The sequence below is a fragment of the Lipotes vexillifer genome, unplaced genomic scaffold (assembly GCF_000442215.2).
Source record: "Lipotes vexillifer unplaced genomic scaffold, Lipotes_vexillifer_v1.1 scaffold1145, whole genome shotgun sequence".
In the NCBI taxonomy this organism is placed as follows: Eukaryota; Metazoa; Chordata; class Mammalia; order Artiodactyla; family Lipotidae; genus Lipotes; species Lipotes vexillifer.
In genome coordinates, this window is record NW_006778097.1 from 26193 (window position 1) to 53336 (window position 27144).

Below are 27144 nucleotides of genomic sequence, written 5' to 3' on the forward strand. Positions count from 1 at the left end.
GTGTGAAAAGAAACTTTGAAACTCCCCTGTAAGTAAAAGGATGAATTCTATTTGGCTGTGCAGATAGATTGATTACTTAAATCATTTACTGGACTAAGCAATCAATGAATGAGATTTCATTTTTGTTAATTTCTTTTTACAAGTTGGGTTTTTTTTTGTTTTTTTTACATTTTAATTGAGGTACGATTGATATGCAGTAAATTGCACATATTTAAAGTGTACAATTTGATACATTTTTGACTTATGTACATACCCACAAAATCATCACCATAACCTAGTGAACATAGCTATAAACCCTTAAAAGCTTCTTCATCCCCCGTTGTAATCCTCTCCAGCTCCCTGTCTGGCCCCTATCCCTAAGCCACAAGTGAATTGCTCTGTGTCACTCTAGATTACTTTGCATTTTCTAGAGTTTTATATAAATGGGATCAGTGTATAATTTTTTTTGTCTGGGTTTTTCACTCATTATAATTACTTGGAGATTGATCCATTTACAGGTAGAAATTTAACGTGTTAGAATATTTAAACTGTAAGTGTTAACATATCTAGCAGAAGCAAATATACTTTCACAAATAATGATTCCCATTAATGAGATTATAAAATCAATTTTGTGGATTGTGACTAGCATTAAATAAAAAAGGAATAGAGGAGAAAACGATAGAGAAGGTATTATACATAGTAAGGAAAAGTATTGGTTTCTGAAACCTCTGGTTTTATTTATATGTATGTGTAATATGTTGTGATGTAAAATATTTCTCACTATGGGGTCATGGTCAAAAAAGGTTGAAAAATATGCAAAACAGTATGCATATAGTATGCTACTGTTTGTATAACAAGAATAAAATATTGATTTTCATTTGCATAAAAAACAATAGAAGAATACTTATAAGGTGTAGGAGGATGGGAAGTGGAAGAACTGGGTGAATGGCATTGGGGTGATAATGAGACTTCTCAGTATATGGCTTTTATAATAGTATTTGTTTTTGTTTTTGAATCTTGAGAATGATTTACCCATTTGAAAATAAATTTAACTTTTAAATAGTTCATCCAGATGACCACAGAGATTTTTTCTTTCTTATTCTAAGATTGTAATTCTGTAGAAGGTAATTGGAAATATTTTCCATAGAGATAATCACATAGCTCTTAATGTAGAGTTATAAAACTTATCTGGCAGAATGCTGGTCAAAAGCACTGTTTCCCATCTAATATGTGTAAAGTGTGCATTAACTCTGAATGTTTTTAATGTGTTTTGGGGTAGATTCTTTGATTCATCTCCTGCCAGTAGGCTCTATTTCACTTTCAGTCTCCCCATTGTTATATATATTTGTTTCATTTCTCCAAACTAGAACCCCCTCAAAAGTCATATGCTGTACATATGACTTGGCATTTAAGTTGTGGCAACCAAATGTCATTATTGCTCCTTTTTCTCACATTTATGTCACTTTAAATTATCATAATTGGATTTTTTTCCCTAAAGATGTGTTTTCATGCTGGTCACTAGAACCATGTCTTGTGTATGTGAGTCCTTTTTTTTAATCAGTAATTCAAAGCAAATTCCTTTCTGCTTCCAGGAATGCTGTGGAATTTGTAAGTTTACAAGAATACTATAGGAAAATATGTGTCAAGCTTAATTTCTGACACTGACCGTAAATTAGAATCACCTAGAGTGCTTTAAAAAAAGTGCTGATGAATGGGCCTCACCCCCATACCAGATAGGCTAGAATCTCTGGAGTTGGGTCTCCAGTTGTGGGTATTTTTTAAAAGTTCCCTATATGAGGATCACCGGTCTAAAAGTATGCCAATTAATTTGAAGAACTGGCTGTGTTAAACTTTATTCTTGTAGGTCTCTTCAAAAAGAGGAAGTTTGGAAGCTAAAGATGATATTCCATTTCGAAAAGTTCTTGGTAATCCAGGTAGAGGATCGATTAAGGCCGCAGCAGGAAGTGGAGTAACTGCTACCCGGACAGTTCCCTCTTTGACATCTACATCCACACCTCTTAGATCAGGGTTATTAGAAAATAGGTATGAAAGACTTTTTTTCTTTCTTAGTCATTAGCTCTGCCTGTTTATCAATGTTTTTCAGGCCTTTTAGAAAGACCAATAATTTGAGAAAAAGAAGGAGATTTTTCCAGTTAGAAGAAGAAAATGTGAAGTGTGTTTTTTGGAGATAATTAGTATTTGTCTTGTGATTTATGTTAGTGACACTTATAGAGCTTGCAGATACACAGTATATTAATTTAAATGTGGTGTAGAGAATTAGATAGCAGTAGTCACGGTTCTTGTTCTTGAGTATGTTGGTTTATACTTTTTAATAGTATGAATTACAACTTTTTAAAAATAACGTTTTTTCTCTGTTCTCTATAGGACTGAAAAGAGGAAAAGAATGCTATCATCTGGCTCAGAGCTGAATGAAGATTACCCTAAAGAAAATGATTCATCGTCGTAAGTTGCTTTAAGAACTTTTATGGCACTAGATCAGTGTTTCTTATATTGGTAATTACAACCACTAGAGAAGATTGGGATGGTGTTCAGTTTATGGGAATCCCAAAGATAGAAGAACAGGATTTAGAGTATTTTGGTGACAGTAGGTTGTGGGCTCAGTAGGGAGAGGATTTGGCCATTAGTACTGCTTTGGTCATTTCCGTGCACTTCTCCCATCCTAGCTTTTTTTATTTGCAGCACTTAGAAGAAGGATAGAGCTGAAGAACTCTAGATAAGTGTTTCTTGTTGGCTGCTCTTTTAGCATGGACCCCCTTCCTTCCCTCTTCCCTTTACCTGTAAAAAAATTTTTTTACCTTATTCATGTGAAAAGTTAGCTTAGGTAGACATGTGGATGCAGTGGGGGAAGGGGAGGGTGGGACGAATTGGGAGATTAGGTTTGACATAAATACACTACCATGTGTAAAATACATAGCTGATGGGAACCTGCTGTACAGCACAGGGAGCTCAGCTCGGTACTCTGTGACAACCTAGATGGGTGGGATGGGGGGCTGGGAGGGAAGTCCAAGAGGGAGGGGATATAGGTATACATATAGCTGATTCACTTCATTGTATAACAGAAACTAACACAACATTGTAAAGCAATTATACTCCAATAAAATAAAAAAATAAAACCTTGCATAGGTTCTAGGCAAGGAGCATCAATCTTTTGGAGCTATTTTTTGTGTTGAACAAAAGGGCATACCTGCAATAGGATAGTCACCAGTTCACAGTTCTCTTCCTCATAATGGGTGGGTTGTGGGTTTTGTTTGTTTGTTTGTCTGTCTTTTGGGAGAGAAAATTTATTACACAGTTGCCAGGTAATACCTTAACAGAAATCAGTTGCTATTCAGCTAACTGGTGTTCAGGATCAAAGGGTCACCAGAAAGGAGTTGGGAAAAAGATAAAGAAACTTTATATAGTAATTGCGTTCTTGGTTCTGTTGTTGTAACAGATACAAAAATCTAGGTAGGTGATAAGGCTGGTGTGGTATCTTAAACTACAATGACCATGGACTCAAGTTCCTTCTATCTTCTTGAACTGCCATTCTTAATAAGTAGCTTCCATTTTATGAACCAGGATAGCTTCAGCCTCCACTCTCATGTCTGTAGTCCTATTGGGAAGGAGGAAAGGAGCAAAGGGAGGGCATACTGCTCTCGTGTAGGCTGAAAATTGTACACACCAGTTTTGTGCATATCACATTGGCTGGAACTTAGTCATGTGGTTATATCAAGTTATGAGAAGGTCTGGGAAATGCCTAGCCCAAATTCTACTATTATGGCAGAAGACTACAATGGTTCTTTGGGGACAACTAACAGTCTGCCATATTTACTCTTCTAGCCACAGAATTACCTCTGTTTATCATTCTTCCCGTATATAGAGTACTCCTACCTTCACTCTGCTGGAGACAACCTCCATGTCTCATTTAGTCATTGTATCCAGCTCAGAGTCCAGGATCTCTGGGTTATGTGCAGTTCTCTCCATAAGGTCCAGGTGTGCCTTGGACCATGCCTCTCATGGTCTGACACCTAAAAACTAAGAGGCAGGTTAATCTGCATTCCTCACTGCCATCTCCATACGCGTATCATTCATTATACATTGCTGGAGTAGGCACAGGATAACCACAATAAAAGTTACCGTTTAGAAAAGATAAGAATAGGAAACTGAGGAGTCATTGGTCTATAGCAGAGATAAAATCTTGTTAGGCAGAGCTGTGAAGACAGTGAAAGCAGTGGAATAAGTTCTTCATTAGCCCATGTAGCAGTCTCTGTCCTATCCTCTGGGAGAAACACTTGCTCATTGTACTCCATATGACTCCTGGCTTTGCCCTTTGATTGATTTCCTTTGTCTGTTATCTTTCAAGGCCATAGCTGAAGGGGGTTTTTGAAGACTATGTTCTTTGGAGCCATTCAGCTTTTGTAGCCTAAGTCATGCTGGTGTAGTTCTGGAAGTTAGAAATTTGTAAGCTTTAGAAGTCTAGAAGTTTCTTTAAAGGTAGAACAAGCCGGCTTTTATAGGCTTGAGAAAGAATTGGGGCCAATATTTTTGATGTTATTTTGGTTCTTTTAATAAATTTTTAAATTTTGGAATAATTCTAGATTTACAGGAAAGTTGCCAAGGTAGTATAGAATGTACCTGTATACGCCTCATGCAGTTTTCCCTAATATTAACATCAGTTTTTCACAAAACTGCTTCTCCAGTTACCTCTTATCATTGCCTCAATTTGAGAATTAGAAGCAGTTGGATTTTTTTAGTCCCATATGGTCTCAAGTTACCACACAATTTTAATTCTAGTCCATGGCACAGAGAAATGTATTCCTTTTCATCCTTGATTGGAAGCTGGCTAGTTCTTGCCCAGATTTATCTGTCTTGAATAGAACCTCGCTGAAAGCAGTAAGAAAGACCAGTGTTCTTAATTGTCTCAACCTTTTCCTTTGAGGTCTGCCTCCCAAGACATTACAGACAACAGTTCTGTAAATATTTTGCTGAAATATAACAATAGTCACCAGCTTTCCAGTCTGTAATATCTGTGTTCTTACCCTCTACCTTCCTACTGAGCTAGTTTTGCATATTATAGGTTTGTTATGGTAGCATCCCACTTCCAGCAACAAAATTTGTGTATTTGGAGTCCAGTTGTAGGGAACAAAATTCACTCCAGCTAGTTTACACACAAAGGTATTTCCATACAGAGAGCATTAAATGGCTTACAGAATCATTAGGAAAGCTGAAAATGTAGACTCTAGGTTAAGCTTTCAGGAATGATTTTGAGAGCCATGCCCCAGATCAGGTCACCAAAGATGCTCCTGGCTGTCATGAAGTGAACAGCTGAATTGGAAGCTGGCACGAAAACTGTTATCTCTAGAACTGTGCTGCCACTGCCAAGTGCGGGAATCCTCTACAGGAAAACTAGATACCCCCACCTTGTTGTTAACCACCAGAAGTAGCAGAACACATGACCTCTCCCTATTTCCATTTCCCATATCTTGCACAAGTATATGTAATTTACCTTAAATCTTGAACACTAACTTGGAAATGTAGTTTTTTAGCTTTCTGGCTTCTGTAGAACAGGGAGGTACACTGAAAGGTGGTAGTAATGGACTTTGCACGCCAGTCCACCATATTCACCACACTTTGGGGAAGTCTCAGTTGTTCCACTTTGAGTTGTCTGATGAACCCTAAATTTCTAATCCTTGTTCTGGGCTAATAATACTTTTTATACCATCACAATTAAATTTTTTAAAGTTTGGACTTCCTAGAAGCAGGCTCTAGATGAACATACTTCTGCAAGCGCCTTATTAAGGAAGTACTCATAGGCGAGACCAGTAACAGAGTAAGGAAAGCAGGACTGGGAAGGGGAAGAAGCCAACTAAGGATGTCACCTTAGATAAAAGTCCCACAGAGAGTGGGCCTCATCTTGATCCAGCAGGAGGTCTGGGCTTCTTTCAACTAGAAGTAAGGAAGATGGGCTTTCATATTTCCATACTGCACTGTTTTTGGTTAACAGCTGCCTTGGGGCTTTTGGCTCTGCCTAGATGTGTAAACTATTTGAAATAGCCCAAAGGCAGTCTTCTGAAGAACTGCAGGTGCTGGCAGTTGAAGACATAATAGTCTAGATGTGTGAGAAGTATAAACAGCGATCTGAGGGGGCTCTGATAGAGCATCACTATTAAGTTCATTCCATCTTATTATAGATTCTTCACATTGATGCTTTTCAATTTCTGGGTGAGAATATTAAAAAAAGGAGGGTTAGTGGGATGAGCTGCAGTTCTTTTTGTCCTTATTGCTACAAATAGCCTTGAGGCTATAACTGATATTATTATCTGCTTCTACCATCCATTCTAGATTCACTGCATTTTCCACTAACACTTCTGCTGGTCTTAATGGTTTGCCTGGTGGTATGACTGAGATCTTCTCTGAGGGGGCTGAGCCCCTGGTCACTGTGTACTTCTCAGGCTGCGATTGCTATAACTACCCATTCAGAGTTAAAACTGAGCATGAGAGCACTGAGGATTCCCTGGTGAATTTCCTTTATTCCAAACATATGCTTCCTGCCCTCATTATATAGCAGCAACCCTGCCCCCTTATAATAAAGTCAGTCACAGTATGGTAACTCCTTTCTTTGCCTGTTGATCTGCCAGCATGAGAAGCCCCAAATGAGTAGGTAGCAGCCATAGCTTTAGATTAAATGGGACTTTTCCTGTCCCCCCCTTGAAAAAGTCCCCACTCTGGAAACCAGGACCTCTAGACCCACAGAATCTAAATTGAGGGGACAAGAAGCACAAGAGCATTATCAAGAGTGATATTTAGTGGGGGCATTCCTACTTCTACTTCTTGGTTTCCAGACCCATGTATTCTCTATAAATGTAATGGCTTGTTGGTTTGTGCTATATATTGTGTCTTGAAGGGCACCCAGTTCCTAATGAGATCATCTCTAAGCTGCACCTTTAAAGGCTATTGGCCATCAGATTTGAGGTAATATGGTATGTGGTAGGACCAATGGAGCCATTGGTCATAGGCCCTTATTGTACCTCCTTTTCTTTGGTGTAAAGTGGGTTTCTCATTCCAGGATGGTGTTATATGAGATTTCATGTTAATAAATCATATACTCTTATGAGCCCTCAGATAGCAATGCAGCCAAGGCACTGTGGGCAGGAAAGGCAAAAGCAAACCTAAAATATATGCCAATCCCAACCAGAATTAATTGCTACTCTTTCTGGGATGGAAGGTGTCTAATGTAATCAACTTATCGCCAAATGACTGGTTGATTTCCTTAAAGGATAGTACTCAGTCATGGGCTGGGGATCAGCTTCTGCTGCTGACCAGTTGGACATTCAGCAGCATCAGTAGCTAAACCAGCCTTATTGAAGGGGAGCCCCTATTGTAGGGTGCATTCAGAGCTTTTATCTCTGCCACCATGGCTGTTATTCTTGGGCCCTTTTGTGGAAATACTCGGATGGCTGAGTACAGAGATTGAATGGCATCTACTGGACAAGTTACCCTGCATGATTGTTTCTTAAGTGAAGACATTAAGAGACTTAATGTGTCTTTAGTAGAGTTCTCTGGTGAGCATTAACATGTGAAACAGATCTTCACCGTTTGTACATACTTCTTTTTTTTTTTTTTTTTTTTGCGGTACGCAGGCCTCTCACCGCTGTGGCCTCTCCCGCTGCGGAGCACAGGCTCCGGACGCACAGACCCAGCGGCCATGGCTCACGGGCCCAGCCGCTCCGTGGCATATGGGGTCTTCCCGGACCAGGGCACGAACCCGTGTCCCCTGCATCGGCAGGTGGACTCTCAACCACTGCGCCACCAGGGAAGCCCTGTACATACTTCTATATGACTATCCATAAACCTCTTCCATAAATCATTTCTCCCTGATCTTCCAATCTTATTCCTTCCAGGCCCCTGACTATCCATCCAAACCATTTGCCACCATCCAGGGGTCTATTGACCCACTTTTCTCTCCACACAAAGTGGTTAATGAGGTGCATTTCTCAAACTCTGCACAATGTGGGATTTTGTCTTACTCCTGTGTTCCGGGGCAGTCCCTTAGTGGGGCTACAGTGCAGCAACAGTTCATTTTCAGCTTGTACCAATGTACCAAGATGATCCATCCATGAACCAGGCACAGGTTTTTTCTCTTCTTCCAGCTGGTCACCGGAATGCTCATAGGTCTGTTCTCATTATCTATTCCTATTTGCTTGGATATACCAATCACATTTTATGATGGATTACTGCTGTAACTTCCTGATCTTACAGCTTTGTGGGTATGATAGCACCCAGCTCATGATGGCTTGCTCTGGTTGCATAGTCCCTTGATGACCCATAGTCTTTATGATTATCATTTACCCCATATCACTGTATCAGCTATCTAGTGTTGTATAACAAGATACTTAAAATAGTAACTATTATCGCTTACGGGTCAGTGGTCACTTGAGTGGTTCTGTTTATCTGGGTCTGGCTTGGCCAGTTGTGGCTGGATTCTCTCATTTTCTCATGCATCCATGGTCAGTTGGTAGGTTGGCTAAGGGTTGGCTGGTCCAAGGTGGCATCACTTGTATGACTGGCCATTGGCTGTCTAGTGCTTGGGGTGATGAGGGAGATTGTCACCTGGCAGGTTACCTGGAATTATTCACAAAGCAGTGGTAGGGTTCCAAGAGAATGAGTGGAAATTTGCAGGGTGCCTTTAGCCTTAGCATCAGGACTTATGTGCTGTTATGTCTGTCACATTCGTTTGGGAAAAGGAAATCACAAGGTCAGCCTCATTAAGGGATGGGGAAATAGATTGCATTTCTTAATAGGGGACTTGAGTACAAGGAAGGGAATAATTTGGGACATTTTTTAAACAGCTTTATTGAGGTACAGTTTACACACCATAAAATTCACCTGTCTTAAATGTATAATTCTGTATTTTTGGTAAATTTATTGAGTTGTGCAACTATCAGCATAATCCAGTTTTAGAACATTTCTGTAACCCTAACGATCCATTGTGCATTCTACCACATTTTTCAAATGCTGGAGAGATTGCATGAGCCATATTCTCTTCTACTTTATCCAGGTTGTTCACTACATATGAAAAATCTTGGTGGTGTAACACTATAGGATACCAAAAATTTTACCACCAGGAATGGAATTTCTGTTGCCATTGCCAAACAATCGATCCAATTCCAGAATCCTGTCCTTAGAGAGTATGCTTCCTAGACCCACTTCTAGCACTAACAGTTGTAGATCAAGTTCCCCAGAAACAAACTGAAATAGAGGGTAGTGTGCAAGTGATTTATTTAGCAATTATTCCCAGGGGATACCCAGGAAGGGAGTGCGGGAAGCAAGATATTGAAGTGCAAGAAACAAAGAATGCGTGTGATCTCAGACAGAAATCTGATCTCTGAGCTGAAAAATGCAGAGGTTAGGATTCATCCTAATCCCAGAGAGAAAAATCTCTTATATAAATTTCACCTTAAAACTGTTCTAATCCAAGGCAAGGGAGCTGGGCTTCTGTACTTTAGCACCTGACCTTACTTGTGACTCTCTGAGAATGCAGGCAAAGTCTCTGTAGTAGCTTGAGGGCAATCCTGTGAAGAAGAACCCTAGGTATAGGCTATCAAAAAATTAAAAAAAAAAAACCCTAAATTGAAGAACTTGAAAAAGAATAGATATGCGTATATGTATAACTGAATCACTTTGCAGTACACCTGAAAGTAATGTACCATTGTTAATCAACTATACTCCAATATAAAAAAAAATTGAAAACAAACAAAAAATACCTAAATTGGTGTGGACGAGAGGACACAAAAATGGGGCCAGAGGGAATCTGGGTGGAGCGTCTACATTGTTTGCTTACAGGCTTTATTCATGATGGTTCTCCTAAAATTAGCACTTTTAATCAAAGCATGAGCATGTTTCTGAATGGACCCACTCTACTTAATATAGGTCCAGGTATTTGGGAATAGTAGAGGGGGGAAAGGGGGCTTAAGAAATTTTAATTTTGTATTCATGAACTTAAAATTGTTTAATCACTATGAATTGAAATGTTGACATTTAGTAAATAGTATTTCAAATTACATAAACTATAAGAACATTTTGGATTTTGTTTTACTTTTCTTATATATATATATATATATATATATATATATATATATATGTATTTATTTATATATATATTTATGTAGAGATCCTCTTCCTATGTAAATTATTGAGGAGTGTTCCGTAGACCTCCCTTACTATATGGTCTGTCTTTTTGATATATGTATTTAATACGTATTTGTACACGTATGGTAAACCTGGTCTTAATTTATCCATTCCCCCATTTTTCATTTTAGATAAGCACAGTTTTTTTTTCTAAGTCTGTGAGTGTCTTTCTCTGTGGAAGTATGTTCATTTGTGTCAGTTGTTAGATAACGCCTATAAGTGATATCATAGGATATATATATGTATTTATTTATTTAGTTTTGGCTGCGTTGGGTCTTCGTTGCTGCGCGTGGGCTTTCTATAGTTGTGTTGAGCGGGGGCTGCTCTTTCTTGTGTGCATGGGCTCCAGGCACGTGGGCTTCAGTAGTTGTGGCACACGGGCTTAGTTGCTCTGTGGCATGTGGGATCTTCCTGGACCAGGGATCGAACCCATGTCCCCTGTGTTGGCAGGCGGATTCCTCACCACTGTCCACCAGGGAAGTCCTGTTTTACTTTTTAAACCTATTCAGTGTCAAGCTTGAATAGTTTACTTTTTTAAAAATTTTATTTATTAAAATTGTTTTTTAATTTTAATTTTTTTAGCTTAGTTCTTAATTGATTCTTTTGGTCTTAGTAGCTGAATCATTTCATCTGGCCTTGCTTTTGGCTAAGAAAACCTATATAATATTGCCGTCTCTGGTTTGACTTTTGTATAAAGAAAATACTCCTTCATTTTTTCCTAATTACCAGGGTTATGGATTAAATTGGCTTTTGACTAGGTAATGAAAGCTTATTTTTATGATCCTTATTTGCTTAAGGCTTTGACACCTTGCAACCTAACTTCCAAGCAAATCAATGAATTCGGCAATTGAAATGTAGATTTTTAATGACAACTATTTAAAATTAAGAATTGTATCTTTATACATATATATATTTGAATTAAATTATTAACTGTAGGAACAACAAGGCTATGACAGATCCCTCAAGAAAGTATTTAACCAGCAGTAGAGAGAAGCAGCTGAGTTTGAAACAGTCAGAAGAGAATAGGACATCAGGTAAGTATTTGGTCTTTTTATAAGATACTCATTTATTGTATGATGGATTGTATTAGACTAGAAATAGAAACCTAAACTGGGGCATATTTCTCTACATTATTCAGGAATACTGTGTAATTCAGTACTAGTTATCAGGTACCAATTTGTATCTAGTACTTGGCTAAAATATTTTTTAAAATATTAGAACTATAAGGGAATTTTTATTTTGCTTGCAAGGAATTTAAGCTTTGCCTTTTCCCCTGTTTAACTACCTAGAATTAAATTATTTCATTGTCAAAGTACCTGAACCATGGAATGAATCCAGGGAGTTAAAGTGGTTGAAATTAAAGTTCATCAGTGTTGCTACTTATTAGAAGTTCCAGAAGATCTTGAAATTATTTCCTGAAGCAGTTGTTTAAGTTCACTTGTTCCTTGTTTTTACAAAAACTAAAAGTTAGACTGTCCCTGACTTTTTGTTAGTGTTTCCTACTTAACATATCTCTCTGATCCTCTAAACTCCTTAAAGACTCAGGTATCTGGTATTGATTTGAATACTGAGTTCAACTTGAAATTAAATTGAAGCAAGCTAAAATACGGCATAATTTTGATAATTTGGGAGTTTACGAGAATTCATTTGATCAGGACTCTAGGAACCGTCTCCTTTTAGTGGTTCAGAGTTGTAACATTGGACTCCTACAGAGAGAAGTATCTCTAATATAATTCTTACCTCTGAAATAATAATACATTATGTAAACACTTATTGGTTTTAAGTTTTTGCAATCAACCTATAGTTAGAAAACAGAATACTTAAAGATGTAATGATCCTTAATACTGTTGAAGTTAAGGTACGTCTTACAAAAGTTGATGTAGAAGAGGAGAGAGAGAAGGAAGTAAATGGTCAAGTGATAAAAAGGTTCATGGAATAAAATGTAGAAAGTTTAAGTGTGTTAAAGCTGCAAAGTTAATCAGTAGAACTAAAATAACACAACTGATGGGGAGTTCCCTGGCAGTCCGGTGGTTAGAACTCGGCGCTTTTACTGCCGTGGGCCCAGGTTCAATCCCTGGTCATGGAACTAAGATCCTGCAAGCCACGTGGCACGGCCAAAAAATAAATAAATAAATAACACAACTGGTAATTGGTTGGAGAGAGGAGAACAAGAGTAGGGGTGATGTAAATAAGAAATTATTTCTAATTTTTCAAAAAGGGAGTCAGCTGATATTGTTTACAAATGAATAAATCAAGAAATTATATAAACATTATTTAATGTTATGGAGGAAATCAGAAAAACTAAGTTTCAAAAAATGGTTAGAAATTGGAAGCAAAATTTGTGGAGCTTTAGGGCTGGAGAGTATTCTTTTATGACCTGTTATAATGTTTTCCACAGTGTTTGATCTTTTAACATGTGTATATATGTATTATTTTGATGAAAAGAAGGGGAAAAAAAGTTTAAATATAAACAGGCCCAATGCATAATTTTATTATTAAATGAACTTGAGTGGTTGATTTAGGAATTAAACGTTTCCTGTGTCTGTTCATTTTTTAGGGCTTTTACCTTTGCAGTCATCATCTTTTTATGGTAGCAGAGCTGCATCCAAGGACTACTCTCCTGGCAGCACTAACCTAGACAGGTATGCATTGGTTATATGCCTTGTGAAGAACTTGAAGAGCTTTCTTCTTCAGAATATTAAATAATGGGATGGGCTGTGCCTTATGCTGTAAATGAATACCCTAATTTAAAATAACAAAATTGATGAGAATTATAGATTCATGACATTTTAGTTAGAAACTACTCTAGAAATGTTTTCGTTCAAACTCTTATTTTTTATGTTTTTCAACACAAGAATAAACTGATGTGTAGGAAGATTTGTACTGAGGCCACAGGCTATGACTGGCAGTGTGATCAGATACTAGACCAGTGTATTTTCCATTGTTCCAAGTGATGAACATATGATCTGTCCTTTGGGGCATTTTAAAATTGCCTTTGTTGCCTGTGTATTTGTTAAGCTACTACCAAAAGATAAGGCATTTTCTTTAAAAAGCAAAAGTTTCACATTATTGGGTATCTTTAACTGGAAAAGGCTAGTCAGAAATTTAATTGCTGATTCTAGAGATATAGATTAAATTTTTCGAGGTTTATTGGGTATGAATGTGTAAGGCAGCTGCTTAAGCACTTGTCAAGGAGGTGTGATCAAGGAATGCTGCACAGAGGGGCAATGATAATGATAAAAAGTGAGGGTAATGGTGTATAATAGATACGATGTGTAATGATGACCTATTAAGTCATATTTTGTTTTTTACTAGAATTTAATTCAAAATGGTAACGACATCTGGATTATTTGTATTAAATGATTAAGACGAAATAAAGAATTTGATATTGTATATTTAGGTATATTTAGCCTTGGGTGGTATCTGTCAAGCACTTTATGACTGCAGTGGTAACTAAGTTATTTGAATTTAAGCAGAGGAAGCTTGACATTTCTGCTTATTAGAAGAATCTTAAAGGAATCTAAGTTGGAAAAAAAAAACCTAAATTTGGTTTTCAAGTGATTTATTAAATACAATACAAATTTCTTCTCAAAATAATAGAATGAGCATATTCATTGCACCTAGGAATGATTGAGGAAATAAAAATTTCTTTTAATGCAAAGCTGCACTCAAGGATGAGGTGAAAATTTCCAGATTGGTGAGAAAACTAATACTGAGTAAAGGCTGAAGCCATAAAGCACTTACAAAACACAGACTGGAGTCAAGTATTTAGGGCTGGGTCTTGAAAACCAGCATGAGATTGGGAACTGAACATGACCCCAGATTAGAATTTGGTTTCTTATATGAAGCTACGTGAAGCTGGGTATCTAGAACTGTTCTCTGTGCTAGTAAACCAAGGTGCAATACTTCTGTGTAGCTACCTGAGTTTGGAACCATAAATATGCTGCTTGCCTGATGGTCCCTAAACAGAGAGCAAATACCCCAAAATGGGAATTGCAATGATTGGCATCTGCTGTAGTGTTACCTGCATAGGGGCAAGAATTCTGAACCCTTGATATAAAGTCCTATGCAGGTTAGAGGTCCAGACTGATACAGCTCCTAAACACATCAAAAATGCATGATCATGGGATGTAGCACAGAGAGGAGATGGTAAATGTAAATGAAATTAAGAGAATTATGTTGGGCTCCTTGGTCTACCCTCCATGTCTTAATAGCATTTTGGGATAAAAAAGAAAAAGACTAAGGAGAATAAAGGCAAGGAATTTGTCAAAGAAAGAATGGGTGGAAATGATGGAAGTCCACATTGAAATGCCTCAACAAATGCCAAACAGCCAATATATTTTTTTAAAATCCATATTGTAGAAGATGATGGGTAAAGACATTTTAAAAGCTAAGAGAAAGAAAAATATCATCTATAAAAGGAAAACTGACATCAACAACAATAGGAACAGAAGACACTGGAGTAATAATATCAAAGAATTCCATATCCAGCTAAATTTTAATTCAAGAATGCAGACAGAACTTCCCTGGTGGTCCAGTGGTTAAGACTCCTTGCTTCCAACTACTGAAGCCCGCACTCCGCAACAAGAGAAGCCACCGCAATGAGAAGCCGATGCACCACAATGAAGAGTAGCCCCCGCTTGCCACAACTAGAGAAAGCCTGCACGCAGCAACGAAGACTCAAGGCAGCCAAAAATAAAATAAGTAAATTAATTAATAAAAAAAAAAAGACTCCGTGCTTCCAATGCAGGGGGCACAATTTCGATCACTGGTCGGGGAAGTTCCGCATGCTGCACTGTGCAGCCAAAAAAAAAGAAAAAAGAACGACACGTTTATTAAGTTCAAAAGATGAAAACAGGGCTTCCCTGGTGGCGCAGTGGTTACGAGTCTGCCTGCCAATGCAGGGGACACGGGTTCGTGCCCTGATCCGGGAGGATCCCACATGCCGCAGAGCAGCTGGGCCCGTGAGCCATGGCCGCTGAGCCTGCGCATCCGGAGCCTGTGCTCCGCAATGGGATGAGGCCACAACAGTGAGAGGCCCACATACTACAAAAACAAAACAAAACAAAAAAAGATGAAAACAACTTGTAAAAAATTGCTGTTTTTAGATATACAAAGACAGGATTTATTTAGCAAGAAGAAAACTGAACAAAAGGAGTAGAAGTAAGAAAAGTCAGTGAGCAAAAAAAATGTTAAGCATATTTAAAAATTAAATACCTTTAAAATTCTTTTGTATAAGTAATAAGGGCGTATGGTAGAAACTTCAAAAGTTTCAGGGTGCATACAGTGAAAAATAAATCTCTCCTAACTCCTACTTGTTCATTTTCTTTCAAGAGGCTACTACTGTTACTAATATCCTTCCAGGCTTATTCTATGCATCTAAATACATTTTGATAGTTTTTATAAAATGATGATAGAATTAAAAACAAAAAAATTAATAAAATATTACACAATAAGAAGAAATAAAGGAGTGGAGAAAAGTAGAGGGAAATTAAAACATTTTTAAGTTCATTTTTTGTTTGAGAGGAGGCCACAGTTAACATAGACATATTAAAAAGTTAAAGATGACTTCCACTTCTGGCCAAGATGGAATAACAGGGACCAGATTACCCTCCTTCATGAAACAACTAAGAACCTGGGCAAACTGTATGAAACAGTGGATCTTGAGACATTGGACATGAGTCAATGAAGGACAGTGATCCCTGAGAGATGGGAAACAAATTAAGCTTATGACTGCCTCAGCTTGCTTCCTAGTCAAAGTTTCCAGGTTGCTACACAAGGAGGGGGAACCATGCAGAGCCAGCCCTGTGCTCTTCCTGAGTTGAAGGAGTGGAGCTAGGAGTCCAGGGAGGCCAAGGGCAGCTAGAATTCACCGAGCAGAGTACCAGAGGGGAAAGCTGCACAGAGAAGGAATTGCAGAGGTCTGCAGAGTGTCCCCTTGAGTATTCATTTTGAGTGCTGAGCAGCATATGCAGGTGAGGAAACTAGTCAAGGCCAGGGAAAGAACCACCCAAAAGGATGTAAGGGAATAATACTTGGAGTATACATAAAGCCAGGCATAGTTCCTGTTCCTAATAGCAGCAATTTGAATGCCTAAGAAAGGTCTCACCCCATTAGTGAGGAAAAACTATCCCTAGACGAATTGCTGCTCTTTTCCCACATGACAAACCTTAAAAGCAAGATCGAAAAAGATCAAACTGTTTCCCGGTAACCTAAGCACATCCCAGAACAAAATTTGAGAATATTTCTAGAAATAAAAAATACACAGCACCCCACAAGATAAAATTCACAATGTCTGACATCCAAGAAAATATTACTAAGCTTACAAACAGGAAAATACAACTCATAAGAAGAGAAAAATTAATAAATACTCAGAAATGACACATATGATAGAATTAGTAGACAAAGATTTTGAGTTATTAACCTAAATCAGTAATGACATTAAATATAAATACACTAAATGTTTCAGTTAAAGAGAAAGACTGGATTTTAAAGGAAGAATAGTAATCCATGTGCTGTTTAAAAGACAACTACAGTATAAAGATGGAGAAATGTTGAAAGCGAAAGGATGAAAACAGATATACCTTTCATTGTCCAAACTACAATATGTAGGAGTACATAGTAAGAAATAAAACTGATAGAAAGCTAATGATAGCTTTTAGGGTAGAGGAATGGGGTTGTGACTGGGAAGGGATACTTGGAGGTTTTTGACATTAATGGTTGTTTACATATGTGTTTGCTTTATAAAAATATTGTTAAGCTCCACACTTGATTTTTAATTAATAAACTTTTCTTTCTAGAACAGTTTTAGGTTCACAGCAAAATTGAACAGAAAGTGCAAAGTGTACCTAATACCCCCATCCCCCCTCACACACAAAACTTCCCTCAGTATCAACATCCTGTACCACAGTGTTACACATTTGATTTTTATATACTTTTCTGTATTCTATTTCACAATTTTTTTTTTTTTTTGAGTAAAAACCAGACACTGGCTAACAGATGGCCTAGGCAGACAATAAGTTGTTTGGGGACAATTGGTTTTTCCTTATAAAAAAGTAAATCCTAATTCCTGCTTTACAAGATGCAAAAAGTAAATGTCCAAAACAGCTTGAAGACCTGAGTAGGAGGGAAAACAAGATTTTAAACTTTTAAAAGATAATATAGGAAAACATTTCTCTGACCTTACATTACAGAATGATTCCTTTTTTTAAAAAATTTATTCATTTATTTTTGGCTGCAATGGGTCTTCGTTGCTGTGTGCGGGCTTTCTCTAGTTGCGGCGAGCGGGGGCTACTCTTAGTTGCGGTGTGCAGGCTTCTCATTGCGATGGCTTCTCTTGTTGCGGAGCATGGGCTTTAGACGTGTGGGCTTCAGTAGTTGTGGCACGTGGGCTCAGTAGTTGTGGCTCGCAGGCTCAGTAGTTGTGGTGCACGGGCTTAGTTGCTCCACGGCATGTGGGATCTTCATGGACCAGGGCTCGAACCCATGTCCCCTGCATTGGAAGGCAGATTCTTGTCCACTCGCCACCAGGAACGTCCCTACAGAGTGATTCTTAAGCAAGACACAGAAATTGAAACCATAAAGAAAAGATTGATACGTTCAACTGTGGTAGTAATCAGGAAAATATAAAACAAAATAACAATGAGATCATGTTTCACTCATTAGAGTGATAATAATGTAATGGAGACCATGTAAAGAAAGGGAAATTCACTACTGATGGAAATATAAATTAGTACAGCCTTTTTGGGAAACAGTCACTATCTAGGAAAACTTGAAATGAAAATACTCCTACCATTTTCACTGCTAAGCATATAAATTAGAGTAAGTTCTCAAGAAGATTGGGTAAGAATATTTGTTGTCTAACAGTGGAAAAAGTTCACTGCCTAAATGTTTTCAAGACTAGGTAAACTAATGTATGATAGTCATTAAGTGGATAAAAGTGAATAAAGAAGTAAAGCTATTTATGGCTTTTCTCAAGCTATTAACTTGGATTATTTTGATTATAGGTTATGTAGGTACAGTATTATGCCTTCAGCTCCCTATCAACAGATTTGCTGATTTACATTTGTGAAATTTTCTTCCAAGTGATCATTATTACTGATATTTCCTCAAATTTAGGATTTTTTTCCCCTAGACCTTGACTTCTCTGAATCTACTAGGGGAAAAAAGTAACATTCAAAATTGTTATGCTTCTTCATTTTTTCTTTTTTATAGGACTAATATTTCAAGCCAAACTCCCTCTGCCAAAAGAAGTTTGGGATTTCTTCCTCAGCCAGCTCCTCTTTCTGTTAAAAAACTGAGGTGTAACCAGGATTACACCGGCTGGAACAAACCAAGAGTGCCCCTTTCCTCTCACCAACAGCAGCAACTGCAGGGGTAGGTAAATTCTTTTATTTTGCTTTCTTTTTATAAAGTGATTCAGCTGAAGTATGTTTTACTTGGTATAAAAAAATAATTAAAGGAGTCATATTAATTTTAGTTCTCAAATATTTGCTCACTTATTAAAGATTTATCACATCGATAAAATTCAGTCCATTATCTGGCCTCTAATTTTCAAACTTTGGAAAAATATATATGCATATATATATATATATATATATAAACATTTGTCATAAAGCAGAAAGTGCATATTCTTAAATCCCATACACGTCATCTCCTGAGATACTTCAACATTAGTTTTATTTATATCCTTCCCAGCCCCTTCATGCTTATATTCTTATTAAACACCCAAAAATGAGACCATGGTATAATAACTATAATAATAATAGCAGCTTTATCTAAAGTGTTTGTTATGTGCCAGAGACTGTGCTAAGCATTTAAATGAATTTTTTTCTTTAAATCTTCGCAATAGCTCTCTGAGCTAGACGTATTAAAAAATCTGTTTTTATAGATGACGTAACTAAGGCTTAGAGAAGTTAATTAACTTACTTGAGGTGTTGTAGTACAGCAGTAGTAAATCTAGGCAGTTGGACTGCACTTGTATTTTTTTCCTTCCAATTTTATTGAGATATAATTGATGTACAGCACTGTGTAAGTTTAAATTGTACAGCATAACGATTTGACTTACATACATCATGAAATGATTACCACAATAAGTTTAGTGAATATCCATCATCTTATATAGATATAAACCAAAAGAAAAAGAAAAAATATTTTTTTAATTGAAGTGTTGATTTACAATGTGTTAATTTCTGCTATACAGCAAAGTGATTCAGTTATACATATATATATATATATACATTGTTGTTTTTAATCTTTTCCATGATGGTTTATCATAGGCTATTTTTTTTTAATTTATTTAATTTATTTATTTTTGGCTGTGTTGGGTCTTCGTTGCTGCACGTGGGCTTTCTCTAGTTGCGGTGAGCGGGGGGCTACTCTTCATTGAGGTGCACAGGCTTGTCATTGCAGTGGCTTTTCTTGATGTGGAGCATGGGCTCTAGGCGTGCGGGCTTCAGTAGTTGTGGCACATAGGTTCAGTAGTTGTGGCTTGCGGGCTCTAGAGCACAAGCTCAGTAGTTGTGGCACACGGGCTTAGTTGCTCCATGGCATGTGGGTTCTTCCCGGACCAGGGCTCGAACCCATGTCCCCTGCATTGGCAGGTGGATTCTTAATCACTGCGCCACCAGGGAAGTCCTATCATACTATCATAGGCTCTTGAATATACTTGTCTGTGCTATACAGTAGGACCTTGTTTATCCATTCTATATATAATAGCTTACATCTGCTAACCCCAATCTCCCACTCTTTCACCCCCTTTCCCTTGGCAACCACCAGTCTGTTATCTGTGTCTGTGGTTCTGTTTCTGTTTCATAGATAGGTTCATTTGTGTCATATTTTAGATTCCTCATATAAGTGATATCATATGGTATTGGTCTTTCTCTTTCTGACTTACTTCAGTTAGTATGGTAATATCTAGTTGCATCCATGTTGCTGCATATGGCATTATTTCATTCTTTTTATGGCCGAGTAATATTCCATTGTGTATATATACCACATCTTCTTTATCCATTTATCTGTCGATGGACATTTAGGTTGTTTCCATGTCTTGCCTGTTGTGAATAGTGCTGCTATGAACATAGGGGTTCATGTATCTTTTTGAATTATAGTTTTGTCTGGATATATGCCCAGGATTGGGATTGTTGGATCATATGGTAATTCTATTTCTAGTTTTCTGAGGAACCTCCATACTGTTTTTCACAGTGGCTGCACCAATTTACATTCCCACCAACAGTGTAGGAGAGTTCCCTAGAAAAAATATTTTTTCCTTTTTCAAGAATCCTTGAGAACTCTTAGGATTTACTCTCTTAACAACTCTCCTATATAACATATAGCAGTGTTAATTATATTAATCATGTTGTACATTATATTCCTAGTAATTATTTATCTGATAACTGGAAGTTTGTACCTTTTCACCACATTCATCCAGTTCTCCCTTCCCCTACTCCCCACATCCAGTAACCACAAATCTGATCTTTTCTTTGAGTTTGTTTGTTTATTTATTTGTTTTTGAAGTATAAGTGACCTACAACACTATGTTACTACTGGTGCACAACATAGTGATTCAGTATTTCTGTACATTTCAAAATGATCACCATGTTCACTTGCATTCTTAATCACTATGCTGTATTACTTCTCTGTTCCCTGATTTCTTTCTACCCCACATTAATTATGGGCATCCTCTTATGCTAGTACATAATCTTTAACCATGTTAGTGTGCATTTAGATTCCCCTTTTTTCCAGTTATAATCCAGGTTAAAATGAACATTTTTATACACGTGTTTTTAATATTTGTTAGAACTTTTCTATAGGAAAAATTCTTGGAAATAGAATTGTTAAAACTAAGAGAGGCACTTTGAAATTTTTGATTACTCTTACCACATTGCTTTCCCAAAACCTACCAGCTTTTTTGTTTTTAATCTCACTCAGATTACTGTTTTTCCCCAGCTTTCGGATTACCTTTTTACTTGAGTGACTGGTGTCTGCCAGTTTGGTTTATCCATAGTAGTTTATTTGCCTCATATTTTAGCAGAGAAAAACATAAAACTTGTAGTGAAAACATTTTACTTTCTTCTCTACTTACTTTTCTTCTCCGAGCCTCTTCTTTTTTGCTTTGTCTTCTAAAATATTTACCTTCCAGTTTAATTCTTAATTTCCTTTCTTCTTCATTCTAATTGTTCTGCCTCAAATTATTATCTTGCTGCTTCCTTACCAGACAACGTTTTTATATTAGTCTGTCCTATTTTGTGACCATTTTTTATCCATATCTTATTTCTATGTACCTTAATCTTACTTGGCTCATCTTCTTAGTGCCTCCTCCTATGTATTTTATAGTGTACTTTTGGTCTCTGTCATTCATATCCTTCTGAGTCCTTTGATATCCTTGAGTTACCCTTGGTGCTCCAGGCTTCCTCTCTACCTCCAGTGTTTCTTTAATTTCTGTATACTACCTGTACCCAACTTTCCTTTTTTCAGACGTCTTGCAGGAATTTGAGTGCAATATTTCAAGTAGGCTAAATACCCAGGACTAAGGACTCCTTAAAAAACAAACAAATAAACAAAAATACCGAGTAGAGAACTGCCAAGTCTAGAGGTTAATGGAGGCTACCTAATTCCAGTATTCCTCACAAATACCCCACAAAACATAAAAAGTATGAGGAGTTCAAAGAAAAACACATATAACCTTTAGCATTCTAGGAGACAATACCATCACCTTTAAACTACTTTCTAAGTAGAGAAGCAAAGCAGATTCTAGCAGTGTTCCTGTTTCCCACTGCTTTAAGCCTGTGGGTGCTGAGAGTCAGGGACAAGAGGCTTAAGAGATTTCATGAAAAAAGAATATATAGGAGTAAAAGACTTAGATGAAGCACAGAAAAAATCACTCTCAGAAAGAGAAATTCAAATACTAAGTTTCTAAATATTGAATATAGGTCTGGATCTTGGTTGTTTGCAGCACTGGTTACAGGGAAGGGGCTATTTACTGGTTACAGGGAAGAGTACTATTTAAAATGGACAGACTAGATAGTAAAAAAAAAAAAAAAAGCTTAAAAAACAAGGGTTATGAGCACTATAAAAAAGTACAAATACAGATATAACCACTTTAAAAAAATCCTTTCTTAAAACCAAAAGAAATATTTCTAAAACACACCAAATAGATAAGTAAAATTATAACAACATGACAGAGTTGAGTCCAAGTGTAAGAATTATTCCAGATTGAAGAAAACTAAAGAGACATGAAAACTAAATGCATTATGTTATCCTGGACTGAATCTTGTGCTTAAGGAGAAAAAAATGCTGTGAAGAAACATGGGGTCAATTGACAAAATTGGATTAAAGAAGGTATATTAGATAAGAGTATTATGTTAGCATTAAATTTTATAATGCTTGTAACTGTACTCTGGTTATATAAGAGAATGTTCTCGTTCTTTTGAAATATACCCTGAAGTATTTAGAACTAAATGGGTATGATCTATTTTCAGATGGTTCAGGAAAAATATAGAGAGAGAGGTGTTAAATGATAAAGCACAGAGTACAAAAGGGTTAACAATTGGTGAATCTAGGTAAAGAATATTATTCTGTGCAACTTTTCTGAAAGTTTGAGAATATTTCCAAACAAAAGTTTTTTTTAAATATGTACTTTAGAATAATGTTTGGCGGTACCCATTAAGCATATATATATTCTGGGTAAGTCCCCCGTCCTTTTTAGCATTCATTTGAAAATGTATAATTTTCCTTGAGATGAAACTAAGTTATATTAATGTTATACTGCATCAGCATCAACTGGGATCCTGTTAGAAGTGCACATTTTTTGCACCTTCCCTGTCCAGACCTACAGAATCAGAAACTCTGGAGTTGGGGCCCAGCAATATGTATTTTAACAAACCCTCCAGGTGATTCTGATGCATGCTATAGTGGCGAACCCCTGCTCAGGTGAACGTACTTCAGGAACTACTGTTGTCTTCAAAAGTACTATTTCTTTCATTTTCAGCTTCTCCAATTTGGGAAATACCTGCTATATGAATGCTATTTTACAGTCTCTGTTTTCACTCCAATCATTTGCAAATGACTTGCTCAAGCAAGGTATCCCATGGAAGAAAATTCCACTCAACGCACTTATCAGGTAACTTGTTATGTACTTACTAACATTTTTGCCTTATTTATTATAGAATAATGGAGTATTAGACACTTAAATTTTTATGTGCCATTGTTAGCAGTCCTTAAAAGATAATACCATCCAGAGTTTTGTAAAACCTGCTAAATTTGTCTCTTTTACCAGGCGCTTTGCACACTTGCTTGTTAAAAAAGATATCTGTAATTCAGAGACGAAAAAAGATTTACTCAGGAAGGTTAAAAATGCCATTTCAGCTACAGCAGAGAGATTCTCTGGTTATATGCAGAATGTGAGTACTAATTGTTTTTATTTTTTCTATTTCTTTTTTTTGATTTTTGAATTTTATTTATTTTTTTATACAGCAGGTTCTTATTAGTCATCCATTTTATACATGTCAATCCCAATCTCCCAATTCATCACACCACCACCCCCACCCCCTGCCACTTTCCCTCCTTGGTGTCCATAGGTTTGTTCTCTACATCTGTGTCTCAATTTCTGTGTAAACTGGTTCATTTGTACCATTTTTCTAGGTTCCACATATATGCGTTAATATATGATATTTGTTTTTCTCTTTCTGACTTCACTCTGTGTGACAGTCTCTAGGTCCATCCACATCTCTACAAATGACCCAATTTCATTCCTTTTTATGGCTGAGTAATATTCCATTGTATATATGTACCACATCTTCTTTATCCATTTGTCTGTCAAAGGGCATTTAGGTTGCTTCCATGACCTGGCTATTGTAAATAGTGCTGCAATGAACACTGGGGTGCTTGTGTCTTTTTCAATTATGGTTTTCTCTGGGTATATGCCCAGTGGTGGGATTGCTGGGTCGTATGGTAATTCTATTTTTAGTTTTTTAAGGAACCTCCATACTGTTCTCCATAGTGGCTGTATCAATTTACATTCCCACCAACAGTGCAAGAGGGTTGCCTTTTCTCCACACGCTCTCCAGCATTTGTTGTTTGTAGATTTTCTGATGCTGCCCATTCTAACTGGTGTGAGGTGGTACCTCATTGTAGTTTTGATTTGCATTTCTCTAATAATTAGGGATGTTGAGCAGCTTTTCATATGCTTCCTGGCCATCTTTATGTCTTCTTTGTAGAAATGTCTCTTTAGGTCTTCTGCCTATTTTTGGATTGGGTTGTTTGTTTTTTTAGTATTGAGCTGCATGAGCTGTTTATATATTTTGGAGATTAATCCTTTGTCTGTTGATTCGTTGGCAAATATTTTCTCCCATTCTGAGGGTTGTCTTTTCGTCTTGTTTACAGTTTCCTTTGCTGTGCAAAAGCTTTTAAGTTTCATTAGGTCCCATTTGTTTATTTTTGTTTTTATTTCCATTACTCTAGGAGGTGGATCAAAAAAGACATTGCTGTGATTTATGTCAAAAGAGTGTTCTTCCTAGGTTTTCCTCTAAGAGTTTTATAGTGTCTGGTCTTACATTTAGGTCTCTAATCCATTTTGAGTTTACTTTTGTGTATGGTGTTAGGGAGTGTTCTAATTTCATTTTTTTACATGTAGCTGTCCAGTTTTCCCAGCACCATTTATTGAAGAGACTGTCTTTTCTCCATTGTATATCCTTGCCCCCTTTGTCATAGATTAGTTGACCATAGGTGTGTGGGTTTATGTCTGGGCTTTCTATCTTGTTCCATTGATCTATATTTCTGTTTTTGTGCCAGTACTACATTGTCTTGATTACTGTAGCTTTGTAGTATAGTCTGAAGTCAGGGAGTCTGATTCCTCCAGCTCCGTTTCTTTCCCTCAAGACTGCTTTGGCTATTTGGGGTCTTTTCTGTCTCCATACACATTTTGAGATTTTTTGTTCTAGCTCTGTAAAAAATGCCATTGGTAATTTGATAGGGATTGCATTGAATCTGTAGATTGCTTTGGGTAGTATAGTCATTTTCACAATATTAATTCTTCCAGTCCAAGAACATGGTATATCTCTCCATCTGTTGGTATCAACTTTAACAACTTTCATCAGTGTCTTATAGTTTTCTACATACAGGTCTTTTGTCTCCCTAGGTAGGTTTATTCCTAGGTTTTGTTTTGTTTTTTAATTTATTTATTTTATTTATTTATTTTTGGCTGTGTTGGGTCTTCGTTGCAGTGTGCGGGTTTCTTATTGTGGTGGCTTCTCTCGTTGTGGAGCACGGGCTCTAGGAGCGCGGGCTTCAGTAGTTGCAGCATGAGGTCTCAGTAGTTGCGACTCACAGGCTCTAGAGCACAGGCTCAGTAGTTGTGGCGCATGGGCTTAGTTGCTCTACTGCATGTGGGATCTTCCCGGACCAGGGCTCGAACCCGTGTCCCCTGCATTGGCTGGCAGATTCTCAACAGTTGCGCCACCAGGGAAGCCCTATTCTTAGGTATTTTATTCTTTTTGTTGCAGTGGTAAATGGGAGTGCTTCCTTAATTTCTCTTTCAGATTTTTCATCATTAGTGTATAGGAATGCAAGAGATTTCTGTGCATTAATTTTGTATCCTGCACCTTTCCCAAATTCACTCTATTAGCTGTAGTAGTTTTCTGGTGGCATCTTCAGGATTCTCTATCTAGTATCATGTCATCTGCAAAGAGTGACAGTTTTACTTTTGCTTTTCCAATTTGTATTCCTTTTATTTCTTTTTCTTCTCTGATTGCCATGGCTAGGACTTCCAAAACTATGTTGAATAATAGTGGTGAGAGTGGACATCCTTGTCTTGTTCCTGATCTTAGAGGAAATGCTTTCAGTTTTTCACCATTGAGAATGATGTTTGCTGTGGGTTTGTCATAATTTGACCTTTATTATGTTGAGGTAGGTTCCCTCTATGCCCACTTTCTGGAGAGTTTTTATCATAAATGGGTGTTAAATTTTGTCACAAGCTTTTCTGCATCTATTAAGATGATCATATGGTTTTTCTCCTTCAGTTCATTAATATGGTGTATCACATTGATTGATTTGCCTATATTGAAGAATCCTTGCATCCCTGGGATAAATCCCACTTGATCATGGTATATAATCCTTTTAATGTGCTGTTGGCTTCTGTTTGCTAGTATTTTGTTGAGGATTTTTGCATCTGTATTCATCAGTGATATTGGTCTGAAATTTTCTTTTTTTGTAGTATCTTTGTCTGGTTTTGGTATCAGGGTGATGGTGGGCTCATAGAATGAGTTTGGGAGTGTTCCTTCCTCTGCAATTTTTTGGAAGAGTTTGAGAAGGATGGGTGTTAGCTCTTCTCTAAATGTTTGATAGAATTCACCTGTGAAGCCATCTGGTCCTGGACTTTTATTTGTTGGAAGATTTTTAATCACAGTTTCAGTTTCATTACTTGTGATTGGTCTGTTCATATTTTCTATTTCTTCCTGGTTCAGTCTTGGAAGGTTATACCTTTCTAAGAATTTGTCCATTTCTTCCAGGTTGTCCATTTTATTGGCATAGAGTTGCTTGTAGTAGTCTCTGAGGATGCTTTGTATTTCTGCAGTGTCTGTTGTAACTTCTCCTTTTTCATTTCTAATTTTATTGATTTGAGTCCTCTCCCTCTTTTTCTTGATGAGTCTGGCTAATGGTTTATCAATTTTGTTTATCTTCTCAAAGAACCCGCTTTTAGTTTTATTGATCTTTGCTGCTGTTTTCTTTATTTCTATTTCATTTATTTCTGCTCTGATCTTTATGATTTCTTCTGCTAACTTTGGGTTTTGTTTGCTCTTCTTTCTCTAGTTCCTTTAGGTGTAAGGTTAGATTGTTTATTTGAGATTTTTGTTGTTTCTTGAGGTAGGCTTGTATAGCTATAAACTTCCCTCTTAGAACTGCTTTTGCCACATCCCATAGGTTTTGGATTGTCGTGTTTTCATTGTCATTTGTCTCTAGGTATTTTTTGATTTCCTCTTT

The 27144-nt window shown here is 37.1% G+C and overlaps 1 protein-coding gene across 1 annotated transcript in view; it reads left to right on the forward strand.

Annotated features, from left to right (window-relative positions):
• Positions 1-27144, forward strand: part of USP37 (ubiquitin specific peptidase 37) — a 75229-nt gene that overhangs the window by 10971 nt on the left and 37114 nt on the right. The window contains exons 4-10 of the mRNA XM_007451415.1: positions 1844-2022; positions 2365-2442; positions 11104-11201; positions 12725-12809; positions 18382-18543; positions 23156-23287; positions 23444-23567. Coding sequence (XP_007451477.1) covers positions 1844-2022; positions 2365-2442; positions 11104-11201; positions 12725-12809; positions 18382-18543; positions 23156-23287; positions 23444-23567 — 858 coding nt within the window. The remainder of the gene's footprint in view (positions 1-1843; positions 2023-2364; positions 2443-11103; positions 11202-12724; positions 12810-18381; positions 18544-23155; positions 23288-23443; positions 23568-27144) is intronic.